Here is a 13,842-nt window from a genome sequence, read left to right on the forward strand (position 1 = left end):
ACCTCCATTAGCCTGCATCCTTCGTAAGAACCTCCTTACCACCTTACATTAAACGTACAAGGGCGCCTGGGTGGCTCAGTCTCTTAAGCGTCCCGCTCTTGGTTTCGGCTCAGGTCACGACTTCACAGTTTCCTGAGTTTGAGTCTCGCACCCGGCTGTCCGCTTCCAGCGCGGAACCTGCTTGGGATTCTCTCTCCCCCTTTCTCTCTGCCCCTCCCCTACTCATGTTGTCTCTGTCTCTCTCAAAATAAATAAATAAACTTTAAAAAATAAACACACAGTGTGAGCTAGCGATGCACCTGGGTTGTCTGAAGCCAGAGATTTGGAGTCATTCGTTTACTACAGTAATTCCTGGGTACGCTTTGGCCTAAGACACGTGAAGATCAATAGTGACCAACCACTAAACGTTCTACCTATGAATCCCGTGGGTTTCCTTAGTCCATGAATTCTCGGTGCCATTCCTAGGAGAATGCGCACGGACAGTCTCACAGAGGCTTCGATTTTACGTGTCAACTTGCCCAGCTCGGGGGGTGTCCAGATATTTGACCAAACATTATTTCTGGATATGTCTGTGAGGGTGTTTCCACATGAAATTAGCATTTGAATTGGTAGGTTCTGTGCAATGGTGCACCCACCATAGAAGGGTGCAGCCCCTTCTATGTGTCCATGGACCATCAAGTCCACGTTCCTGATGATTCAGGGACAACTTGAAAATGAAAACAGGCGATACAACTCCATCTTCTTATTTTTACACGTATAAGGGTTACTGAACACATCCTTAGTCTTCAGTATTTGTAAATGGAAACACCCATAGGGGCGCCTGGGTGGCTCTGTCGGTTGGGTGTCCAACTCAGGTCGTGATCTCATGGTTCGTGAGCTCGAGTCCCTCATCAGGCTCTGTGCTGACAGCTCGGAGCCTGGAGCCTGCTTCTGATTCTGGGTCTCCCTCTCTCTCTCTGACCCTCCCCCGTTCATGCTCTGTCTCTTTCTGTCTCAAAAATAAAAAAACGTTAAAAAAAATTTTTTTTAAATGTAAACACCGATAGAAATAGTACATTTTTAAACTACTCTACCATCTACACTCAATTTTCAAAATACTTCAGTGAACTCAACAATTTCACTTAGAAATTTTTGCGTGCTTAATTTTACTAGTTTTCCTGATCATAAATAAACACCTGTTCATAGTTTTGAAAATGAGGTAAAAATGCATTAAAAAAAGAAGAAGAAGGAAAAAAGGGGCACCTGGGTGGCTCAGTTGGTTAAGCATCCGGCTCTTGATTTCAGTGCAGGTCACGATCTTATGGTTCGTGAGATGGAGCCCTGTGGTGGGCTCTGTGCTAAGAGTATGGAGCCTGCTTGGGATTCTGTCTTTCTCTCCTTCCCTCCCTTACTCATGCTCTCCCTCTCTCTCAAAATAAATAAATAAACTTAAAAAAATTAAAAAAGAAGAAAAAACTTTGGTTTTAATCCCACTTTCCGAGGACAACCTCTCAACGTATACCCATTTTTCTTCTCTTCAACATGTCTAGATACAATTTTGAATTTTATGGTTTTCACCTGGCATTAAAACAAAACCATTTTCCCATATTAATACCGATTCTCGGTAGACTTCATGTTTTATGATTATAATACTTAATTGTACGATTATGCCACAATTTACTTGACCACCCAGATCGAGGATGTTTGAAGACATTATATTTTAGTGTTTATACCTCCTTTCTCCTAAAAAACAATTGGCAGCAACTTCGCAATTAATGTCTAAAGTCTATTTCCCACTGGGAATGGTGGGAAGGGAGAAGCCAAAAGTACCAGAAAGTCATTACGGGGAGAGAAGGTGCTCTGGATGGTCAGGGACACCAGGGTGTGGGTCCAGGGTGAGTAGGGACATGGGTGTGTATGTAACACACGTTTGAGAGACACCCTGTGCTGTATTGTGAATGGAGCCATAACCTGACCAGTGGGAGCAGGTGCACCCGGCTACACCTGGGCCAGTGCTCTGCATGAAGGTGGGCTATGCGAGGTTCCTGCATAAACCTATTCCTGTAGCAATGGTGTGTGCCTTTCCAATCTCCATACATCCTGGAAACCTGGGCAGATGGATACAGAGGCTTCTGCAACATCATACACAAATCTGCGTCCTTATGTCAGATATCTAAGGTAAAGAATAAAACTGAACTAATATTCTTATGTATATGCCCGGCAGGGTACTTACGCTGACTGTGAAAACTACAGGAAATGTTTGAGGTGGGGTCTCCTTAGCCTAATGAAACCAGTGAGGGGTCCCATGCCTGACTTTCAATAAGGATAAGAAAATTACACAAGTATGATGCTTCACTGCAAAGATTTCTTCTTACTCAGCATGTTTTCATTGACAGTGCTCTTACCAAACATACTCTGAACATGTAATCCTTTAAATTGCTTTTAATGTTTATTTATTTTTTAGAGACAGAGAGAGACAGAGCACGAGCTGGGCAGGGGGAGAGACAGAGAGAGGGGGACACAGCAGGCTCCAGGCTCCGAGCTGTCAGCACAGAGCCCAACGTGGGGCTCGAACCCACAAACTGTGAGATCATGACCTGAGCCAGCGTCACATACATGTTTAACTGACTGAGCCACCCAGGTGCCCCTGAATATATAATCCTTTACTTAAAGAATACTAAAGAAGGTCCTACATGATGATCAGACCAATGGTCCCCCCTTATTTGGAGGCAGTGGCCTAAGCTCTTCAACGATAATGTGTGTCCTTATACTGCCAGTTATTAGTTCCAATGGTCCAGGAACTTAAAGACCACATGCTCATAGCAATGGTCACAAAACCAAACTGCATCTCCACATCGAATATACAACTCTCTGGCATTCTCCATAAAGATTTTCTTTTTCGTTTCCAAACAGTCAGATCCACTCTTGGTAATGGATCATTCTCTGGGTTTTGACAAAAACACATTAGCTACGTACCCACTGCCACAATCAAGGCGTAGAAAGTTCCACCGTGCATCGACCCCCTACCCACCAAACTCGCTTGTTCTGCGCCTCTGGGGAGTCAACACCTCCTTTCCAACCCCAATGCCTGGCATTTTTACAAAGACTTGTTTTGTAATCTATGCCTTGTTTCTACGGAAAACAATTAAAAGGCGAGATGATCCAATTAAAAGGCGAGATGATCACTTTTACCAATGTTTATGGATCTAGAAAATTTGGCAGACCTTTGGGGCCATATACTAAATACCAACGGTTCAGCAACTGGACTCTGCAGAACTGAGATTCAGCTCTGTTTCTTCCAAACTGGTGTGGGAAGTGCCTGGCTCACGTCCAACAACATAACACCAGTGTATTAGGTAGACTATATCTAGAGTAAATCACCTATTGGTGAATTGCGATTTTCTTACGTACCTTAACTACCCATAACAGAATTAAAATTATGTTTAATCTATTTTTGGATTTCATTATATAGGTGCACCTTGCTTGATGCCTTCAATGTGTTTTTGCTAAGGATATACTTAAACCGAATTTTGAAAATTAAATATTATTTTCTTTTTTTTTTTCAACATTTTTTATTTATTTTTGGGACAGAGAGAGACAGAGCATGAACGGGGGAGGGGCAGAGAGAGAGGGAGACACAGAATCGGAAACAGGCTCCAGGCTCCGAGCCATCAGCCCAGAGCCTGACGCGGGGCTCGAACTCACGGACCGCGAGATCGTGACCTGGCTGAAGTCGGACGCTTAACCGACTGCGCCACCCAGGCGCCCCTTAAATATTATTTTCTAAGTGAGTGCTTTTAGTGGGATCAATGATAAGTCTCCTATCTATCTTCCTCGAAAATCCCCATTTGTGTATCCCTTATTTGTGTAATCCCTATTGGCGTCAGTCAGGGCACATCTGATCTGAGCTTTTCTCAGAATATCGGCAACGCTCTTTATTCACACTTGCATAAGCTATGGGGCTCTCTATACACAACAGCTAAAGTCTGAAGGCACACATCTCATCCAGTCACCTTAAGGGTCCAGGTGCTTTTGTCTGTTTTCAGAATAATTTTAAGACAATTTCCTACCTTTCTCCCAGAACGCTGCAGCTGCTACACAGGCTATTCCTGCCAAAAGCCTGGAAGCCTGTTCCATCACGCAGACTTCTGGCTTCTTGAAAAGAATTTTGCAGATCAGGCAACAACAGGCACCTAATGTTCATACGACTCAACTAGCCGTGGAGCAGATCTGTTTCCCATTTCTAGTTGGAGTTTCAAGGACTTCCTTTTTCTAATTGCTTCCTCGGTTGCTATGTGCTGTGGGGACCACGGCCTCCTGCCTTCTCGTATCAGGACTCGGGTGCGTTCTGTCGTCTGAGAGTCTGAGCCAATTGGGACAAGGGAAGGTGGTTGCATCTGTCAAGGGCCGTGTGTCAGGCATGGTAGCCATCACGAGCTGCTCCCAGAATAAGTAAACCATCCAGCAAAACCACCCTCAACGATTCCGTGGGATCCACACTGCATGTATATGTACATGTATGTTTCTGGTTAGCAAAACTTATACTAATTATGGCATGATTAATTCTTAATGGAGGTCACGTTGAAGCTGCCTCCTCCCCTTTTCCACTTGCAGTTGAACTTCCCAAAGCCCAGATTTCTGCCGTCCGTGAGTTCTGTCACATTGGTGTTATTTCCTCTGTCATTTACTTGATAGCTCCGACCTCCGTTTTTCTTCTCTTTGTTCCTGAACAAAACCTGATTTCTTTCTGAGGGAGCTGGGAAAAGCCAGACTTATGCGACCAATATGTTTCCCAACCCCTCCCATGAGAGCGGGCACACCCAATATTATCAAAAAGCAACCCCTGTACCAGTCACAGCGCCAGATGCTTGAAGCTGCTTCTTATTGCGGGCTCACTTAACACAAAATAAAACAGACCCCCAACACAAAGGCTTCCTTCCGGTCCCCAAGCTAAAACACAACTCCCACGAAAAGTCGTACCATTTCGGAGCTTTGACATAATCCTAGCCAAACCGTCTTCCATTTCAAGGTTTTGTTTTGTTGTTGTTGTTTAAACACAAAGATACTAGATAAAGGCCAGGCAAATTCTGGTACTTTTTCTCAGAGGATTCCGAGTCTCAGTGGCACCTCCCACCTCTTCCTGTTCCTTCTTTCGTGGGTCCCTAATTGCCAGTGGTTCCCAGCTGCATTGCCTCCCCGTTATTCTTAGCGATACCAATGACCCTGATGGGTAATTAGCTCATGCCATTATCTTTCTGCTCAAAATGTCTCACTTCTGTATTTAATTAGATATTTGCACACCGTGCCTGTGCTACTATTGTTGCAATTTGCCCATCATTCCAAAGATGAGGCTCCACTGACTCTATTTCACTCTTTCCCCTTTTGGGGGCAGGAAGGCTGAAACGTAGCAGCTTTATTTACCGCACACATGGGCTTAGAAACCGCCGGAAAGAGAACTAACGAACCTGGGAGTCGATTTAGAAAGGATGAAACACGAATTTGGCAGATGCGATGTTTTAAATTGTTTGAGGCACGGGGCACAGGTTAGGGAGTTTCTGAGGCAGAAGTGAAAGAGATCAATTTGGTGATGGGGGAATTTTAGTCCAGTGAAGTAAGAGGGAAAGACAGAAGGGAGATGAGAGAAGTGCTTTTCTGCAGCTCCTTGATTTTATACAGAGCAGGAAAATTATCTACTCTTTGCACTTTGCCCCTCCCCCACTGCCATATGCTTCCCTAAGGTTTCCTTTCTCCGTACTTGAAAGGACCACAGATTTTAATAGTATTCATGCATTTGAAGTGTGAGGCTATTCCTGGCTTCCTGTTTTTGAATTTATGGTGAGGAGGAATTTTTAAAATCCAATAAGATATGGTAATATCCAGTCTTTATATGATGAGGTAAAAATAAAATAAACGATTATTTAATGAAAAAAAAATAATCACATGAACTAAATGGAAGTTGAAAAAAGAAAAAAGGCAGTTGACCTTACATAAACTGAAGTTCAAGATCACAACCAGACCCAGGGACTGAATTATAGGCCAGTCTCCTTCAATGACTAAGCTGAGTTTAGTTGGTTACCACTGTGAACACGAAATTGTAGACACCCCAGGGGCCTGCACACGTTGAAGCAATGTCATTAAAAGGTCAAATTCACTTAGAACACCTTGAATTCAGATGTAACAGTAAAAGCAGACCCAGAGCTAACACACAGGGGGAGTCAGGACTATCTTTTCAGAGGAATATTTGCAATATAATCTGTATTTCTGCCTGAGACATCACACTAGTTCGTGAACGGCAGCTTCAGCACTCAGAGCCACTACTATGTCAAGCAGAGGAATTTTCTTCCTCTGTTGGGAAAACCGTACATTGCCGTCAATGGGCAGAGAGTAAGACAGGAGGCAGGTGACTGGGGACAGTGAGGGGACACAGCCCGCTGTGGGGAGCTCTGGCAAACCAGGGGCATGTACGACCCATCATTCCTGTGGAGACAAAGACTCCTCTGACCTCCGCTTTCCGCAACCCCCGACGCAAACCGCTTTTCCCTTCCAGATCCTCTCTAGAAGATCATTTTAATCGCAATTTATGAGGGTAACCGCGGGGCGAGGGAATGGAACGGGGCGGGGGGGGGGGGGCGGCGAGCAAGCCATGTCTCAGCTCCACAGGATTGGACCCTGAATTTGCACCCTATCAGGACCAGGCTTCTCCCTTTCCTGGAAGGAAGGCAGGGTGAAGAGGCAGGCTCTATAGCAGGCAGACCTCTTTTCCAACCGTGCACCCACCGTTTACCACGGTGTGGCCTTGTGTGTATCTTTTTTTAACACGTTTGATGTCAATTTCCTTATTCATAAAACGCATGTTATGGATTAGAAATAAGTGGTATACAGTAGGTGATCAATACATGTAAAGCATGTGGGAACACTGACAGCCAGACGCCCGAGTCAGCAGCCCCTTTGTTTCTGCCTTTCATCCTTGCTTCCAAGATCACACTCTGCACAAAGAACAGAGGCTTGAACTGGAAATAGCTACACTGACTCCCGGCGCCCCTCCTCTCTTTCCCTGCTTTCCGGCAAATGGCAGCCACTGGCACTTCCGTCGTCTGGGGCACCTGGATAAGAAACCGGTAGAAATGAGGTGTCCTGTGCTTGCTAGCACCCACTCAGTAGCCAAGGTCAAGCCGGGCTGGGGTTCCCAGATTCCTTTTGCCCCACCGTTCCCAGGCCATTCCCAACAGCAACAAAGGTTCCTAGGCCCACAGTACCCCCTGATGGCTAACACGGGGAACTTTCTTTACTCAAAGGCTCTTCTCTCAGGGCGATTCGCCCAAGCTTTCACAGATCACTGCTTTGTTCATTCCATCACAGACCATTCATTTCTCACAAACGTGTGGTTGCCTAAGCTGTTTTTGTTCTTCACTTTTTGCTCAATGATTTCAGAAACGTCTATCTCCCTCCTTCCTTTTTTACCCCTTATCTTACTCCTTTTACGAGTCCTCAAATCATTGCGGTTATGGTTGCTAAGTATAATTGTAGGATAAGGACATCTGTCTGTCAAAAAAAAAAACACCCTAAGAAACCTCCATTCATTTAGAAGTAAACTACGACATAGCGGAGAACCACAAGCATTAATCTCTAAAGCCCTTTGAGATATCCAGAAGACTTCCTCAGAAGTTGCACAGAACATGCCATTCACCCCTGGCTCTTTCTCCAAGTAACACTGATCTTTGCTCGGCATCCTTACCATTTTTCTATTTACTTAATTGCTAAAATTATACTAGTTTGTCCCCTACTGTTTCATTGCAAACACAATTCGGCTCCAATAAGGGTTAAGTACATTCCTGTGGGCTATTCTGGAAACCAAAGCACAGTCTTTCAGCATTAGTTCTCTATGGGAAAGTGAATTCAAATCTCCAAGCAGTTGCTTGAGGAGGAACTTTTGGAAAATCTACCTATTGTAATTCAACACTGGAAATTTGGGGCTGGGAGTGTTCAGTTTTTAAAAATTCATACTGATGTCTGTATTCTCTGGTTTTCATCTATTGAACCATGACATCTACTGGGATTAGCACTTAGAAAGGTATTCAGATGTGACTTATCCGGGCAGACATCGGTTCTTCTTTTATCAAAGGAAAAATATACTAACCAGATCCTGATTTGGTATGTTATGGGAATGTTCTAGAAGGTTACAAAATTCATGTCCATGACTATAGATTGCTTCTCGGTAAAAAGGCATTAACATATCTTAAAGTATAAATATTTATTTCCCTTAACTTAAATTCAAATAATACGAATGCTTTGTCTTTATTTATCAAGGCTTAAGTTTTAAAGACTTTGAAAAATACAAATGATTTTGATATGGATTATTAAAAATGCCATTAATTTGATGCTTAATTCTTCTGAATGAGGAAATTTATTCTCAAGCTGGAGGTCAGTAATCAGAAGCATCTAAAATCCCAATCAAACAACTAATTGTTTTATAATTACAAATTAACATCAAGTGGCTTAATTTTTCTAATTTCTAATAAATTTAAAAGTCAAAGCCTGTAAAAATTGGGATGAAATAACTGAGTTATGGTGACTGATCTATTGTAACTATATATAGATACATATGAAAGACATAATTTGAAAATGCTTTTATAAAATATTTTCCTTATTTGGTCATAATTCAAGGTAAGCCTTGCATACAATTTTTTCTTTGAAATGATTTCCATATTGAAAGAATTGAAATTATTTTCTCTTTTAAAAAAATGCAAATCGGTTAAAAACAGGTAAATACCACCCATCCAGTTTCATTAAATGCTGTGAAGATGAATTTTCTACATACATTCTAAATGCACTCTAATGTAACAATAACGAAAAATGAGGTCATAAAATAGTTGTGTGGTATTTTATAGCAAAAGGTATTTTAAGTGGTTGATCATCCAAGAACATTATTTGAGTCCACATTTTTCTGAAGAGAGATATTTGGTTTGTGATAATGTATACCTTTTGAATTCATAGAGTTTTAGAGGTACAAATGAAAACATCCAGTGTTAATGCTTTTGAAAGCATTACGTTTAAATTATTTTCTCAGGACCCAAAGAGAAAACACCAGAGGAAACAGAACCAGCCTGAATTGTTTAAAATGTATTTGCCCTTTAATTAAATAAGAAACATCTGTCTAGGGATTTTGGAAATGAATGTAATCCATCCACACTCTGCCTGTACTAGTTTGCATCCAATGTCCAATATTTTGAAAGAAAATTCTTTCTTTCTGTAAAGAATTAAACAGCAACATGGAGCGATGTCTGGGTCTATAGCAGCTGAGTCTTGCCTCCGGAGTCTGGGCACTGGAAACGCTAAGGATCTGTCTTTTCCCAGATCTGTCCTTGGGAAGCAACCAAATTCTCTCCATAATCAAGATTAGGGTGGAACGCTTGTATGTCTTCAAAGCATCCGCTCACCCTGAAACTGCTCATCTTGGGGCAGTAAGGAAACAGAAGTTACTAGGACATATCCAAATACTCAAGGTCAAAATACCAAGGTTCTCTGTCTGGGGTTCACCGTTCATTTTCCTCCCCTTCACTCAGGCTCGAGTGGAGGGACCTGGACAGCCCACAACACCAACTCATCAGACGGGCCGCATGAGGAGAAACAAAGTGGGGGAGTTAACTCCAGGACGGCTCTGGTTCTTTGAAACGAGGACCCACGTTGAGAAGGACAAAGATCACTTACTGGTGTTGTCAAACGGGATCTGCTTGCACTGTGCAGACCCCTCGGCGGGCCAGGGACAGTAATAGACCGCTCCCCCTTCCACGATGTCTGGCTGGCTGGTGTTGGCTTTGGGCGCCCCCACCAAGACACTCGCTCTGCGAAAGGGTTGGAGAAAATCACTCCTTGGGAATCAAGAGAGCGTGCGCGTCTGATGCAGTCTCCGTAGCCGCGTGCTCGCCGAGACTAGGGGCGGGGGCGGGGAATTGGGGGTAGAAACGTATCTCTGATGGAGACCGACTGTCAAACTTGATTTCCCGTTGGAAACCTACGGGCGCCGGAAACCTGGTTTTGAAGAGGGTGCAAATAGTCCCAATTCTTCTCTAGGTGGAGCTGTGTATGCAGTGAGATGAGAGAAGGGGAAAAAATAGCAAAGGGCAGAGCCCAGCCGCTTGGAGCAGACCGCACTTGCGCCCAGACGCTTAATTGTTACAGGCTACGCATAAACAGACTTGGATCTGTTCGGTCCCGTTTTCCCCTTTGTACGAGGCTCGGGTCTTTGCTCGAGTCCTGGGAGCCACCCCCCTCCCCCCCGCCCCGGACTTGCGTGTTCTACACAAGTGGCACATCATTAATTTAAAGTTCACAAGGCACATCTAGCATGGAAGGGGGGTGGACAAGTGGCGGGGAGCCCGAGGGGACCCCAAGTGCGCAGCGGGACGGAATCTCAGGAACCTCCCTCCATCGGGCTGTGGGCACAGGCGCGGGTCCCCCGGGGCAGAGGGCCAGGGACCCAACCTGTGGCCGGACTCGCCCCCCCTTTGCGCAAAACTCCCCGCGCGGGGCGACTTACGTGCGAGCGGCAGGTATGTGGAAGTCCACCGCGTAGCCGAAGTAGCTGCCCTCGGGGCCGCTGTACACGGTGAGCTTGTCCACGTCCAAGTTGAACGCCTGCGAGGCGGGGGTCCGCAGCACGCCCAGCGCGGCCGAGAGGCACCAGAGGGGCGCGAGCCACTGCGCCCGGCCGTCCCGGGGACCGCGGCGGGCCCGGGCAGACATCGCCCTCCGCCCCGGCGGATGCTCACCCGGGGAGCGGGAGCCCAGGGAGCCGGCGCGGCACCTTAGCGGGCGGCGGCGGGCGGCGCTCCCCCGATGCTCGCGTCCCGGGTCGGTGCGCGCGGCGCGTCCGCGGTGACAGCCCCGGGCGCTCCGCCGCGCGTCCTCTGCGGTCTGCTCCCCGCCTGCTCCCCGGCCGGCTCGGGGGCTGGCCGACAGGGGATGCCGTCCCTCCTCTGGCAGCGGGCGGGGGGCCCGGCGCGCTCGCGGCGCCTCCTAGCGGCGGCTCCGCGGGCTGCGGGGGCCGGAGCGGGTGACTCCCGGCCGCCCGCGCCCCTGCTGGAGGCCGGCGCCAGGCGCCTGCTTCGGCCGCCCGGCTCCATGCGTGTTCATCTGTGGCTGAGGGTTTAAATCCAGCAATACTCTCCTCCACCTCCACCCTATCCCCCGCCCCCGCCCCCGCCTGCGGAGGTTAGCTAGAAAACAAAACCTCGAGGCTTTATTTAGGTCTTAGGGCATGTAAATGACTTGGTACTAAATCTTCGGTGACCCGGTGTAATTGTGATCAAGAGTAACAAAGTCAGAAATGTTCGAATTTAAAATATACCCTGGGGTGGAGGAGGATAAAAGGTAACAGACTGGAAACTGCAGGAATTCAAACTTCAGTTCCAAAGCAGGGACATTATTGATCTCTTTCTGTGCCCTCGGTCTGGGGGAGGGAATGAAGAATGAGTAGGTGAAGAGGAAGAAGAGAGAAACGTGGTATAGACCCACACCACACGCTCTTATGGGGAAGCAGGGCTAATGTGCCAACAGAGCGATTAAGCGTTAACCTGGGTGGGGCTGGGGCTAGACAGCAAGGAGAGGTGAGCAGTTTCCAAAGAATTTGAAGGTGATTTGGTGGCAGATGTAGACTTGGGCTGCAATTGGAATAGGAGGCTCGGATTTAGGCAGCGTGGGCTGAGACCTTGAGGAAAAGTGTTAGCAACACCAGGCTGGGAGGAAACTGTTGTGTAAGGGATAGAATAAGAGAGGATTGGGGAGTGTCAGGAAATAAGGATGGATCTCCGGAGACAGAGGATCTTAGAAACAAGAACATTTACTGAGCCTAAGAGAGCCAGTTCTAGAGCAGAGGCATGACAGACCCACAGGGATTCAAAACATTTCCTGGCAGGGAGGTGTGGGGGAGGGGGCGGGACGGGGGCGGAGGGGCGTGGCCGTTGTTAGAAGGCAAGGAAAGCCGAGAAGCTCTTGCCCAGATGTTAACAGGGGACGAGGACCTGGACCTGATTAAAGAAAGAAGGGAAGGAAGGCCACCGTGCTAATGAGAAGGGAAAAGGTCAGAGATTAGTGGCAGAATGAAAGTGAAGGAGAGTCGAAGGTGAGTCCGAAAGTGTCCACTTAGAAGAGAAGACTACAAACTGTAGCAATGGGCAAAGAGAGGATGGGGGTCACGTGGTGCGTCAGAGGCTGCCTTTGTTGAATCTGAGTTACAGGCGTGGGAGCCCCCAGAGGCTCTGGAAGCGTACATCCCAGGCAGTAGTCTGGCAGTGCAGGTCTGGGAGGCTATCCACAGAAAGACTCTGGGCCCACTGGAAAGCTGGACTTGCTCATTTCTGTCGCATCAGACCTCACTTGGTGGACTGATTTGAATTTTAGGTCATTGTCCTTCTTGTCTTATCCCTGTAACAATAGTAAAAATTAATAGGCTATCCGATTACCTGGCAATATCATCACATCTGGATAATTTCCTAACTGGATGGTCCTTTCCCAGACAAGGACTTGAGAGTAAATGATAGACAACGTTTTTCTCGGGCCAAGAGTCCTTTTGTGTTGGACAGGGAGTCTGCAACTCAGGTCAGGTTACAATGTTAATAAAAGTGATGTTCCCTGTAGTAAATCTCAATGAGTAATTCATATGCAACATACACAGGGGCACATTCAGAGCTGTGGCTAACACTGAGACTAGGGGGTAATAACCTCAACTCCTTATTTGCGGACACTGACATGATGAAATTTGGAAATTCCTCATATTGTAGGCAAGTCTTTGGTAGGAAAACAATACCTAATTGGTAGAAAGAACTAATGTTATATCAGACGAGCTCTTGGCCCCCATACTGACTTCGTGGACAGAAGTCAGTAGCTATATATTATAAAATGCTTTGATTTCTATATGGCAGCCTATCACCAAGGTATCCCCTTGCTTTGCAGTATTTCCAGTGTATTCTTTATCTTTTTACTCAAGATAGAGTAGGTAGGGAAGGAAAATTCTACTCATTGCCATACAATTGGGTATATGTACTGTTCGTCTTTTCTAATACACACTTGTTCTTACGCAACATGCCTACGTTTTTAATAGTGTCAGTTTGCACTCTATAGAGAGGAGGGCATTAAGGTTTGGGGAATTGCAACAATATACATATTTACAGAGCAAGGTCAGATATCAAAACCAGTTCCCCATGCTATTATTAGGTCTGTAAGAATTTTTTTTTTTTTTAAGTTAGGATAATAATGAGGAGTCACTGTTCTAGATTTAGTAAGCTCTTCTGGGCTAACCTTTTGGGCCTGCCTGTGAGTAGTGGTGGAGAGGTGGCATAAAGCAGATGAATACTTCTCCAGGAGGTCCTGGAACAAGGTTTGGTGGCACCCCGGTATCCAAAGACTGGAAGCCCTGTGACCTCCCTAGGAGGCCAGAAGCCTGGGAGAGCAGTAAATCCCCCAAGAAGACAGGGGGAGAAAAAAGCCAAAAAACAAACAAAACAAACAAAACCCTGTAACAATCCCAGGGACAGGGTAAGTCTGAGTAGGTGTCTTGTACATTTCACTACTCTGACACGTGGAACCATGCCAATCAGTAAGGCCTGGGGTGCTGTCTAAGAAACACATGAACAGTGACAGGTCTCAGGCTGAATGAGAAGTTTGACGTTTTAAAGATCTACCGGCAGTGATTTATTTGTCAGAAGAGCAAGTCTGGGAACTGTTTATCATGCATGTGAGTACGTGTGTATGTTTAATCCTGGGAAAGGTATACATTGTTGTTTTCCTGAAAAAGAAAAGAACCCAAAGGTCAAAGATGGAAAGGATTTGGCCCCAACTCTCCAAAAATAAATAAGGAAAAAGCAC

At 45.9% G+C, this 13,842-nt stretch overlaps 1 protein-coding gene across 1 annotated transcript in view; it reads right to left on the reverse strand.

Moving 5' to 3' along the window:
* ITGA8 (integrin subunit alpha 8) overlaps nt 1-10,816 on the reverse strand; it is a 187,662-nt gene extending 176,846 nt beyond the window's left edge. The window contains exons 1-2 of the mRNA XM_042991143.1: nt 10,517-10,816; nt 9,688-9,821 (exon numbers count right to left, since the gene is read on the reverse strand). Coding sequence (XP_042847077.1) covers nt 9,688-9,821; nt 10,517-10,722 — 340 coding nt within the window. The 5' untranslated portion in view covers nt 10,723-10,816. The remainder of the gene's footprint in view (nt 1-9,687; nt 9,822-10,516) is intronic.
* Between the last annotated feature and the right edge of the window lie 3,026 nt (nt 10,817-13,842).

This window comes from Panthera tigris, chromosome B4 (assembly GCF_018350195.1).
Source record: "Panthera tigris isolate Pti1 chromosome B4, P.tigris_Pti1_mat1.1, whole genome shotgun sequence".
NCBI lineage: Eukaryota > Metazoa > Chordata > Mammalia > Carnivora > Felidae > Panthera > Panthera tigris.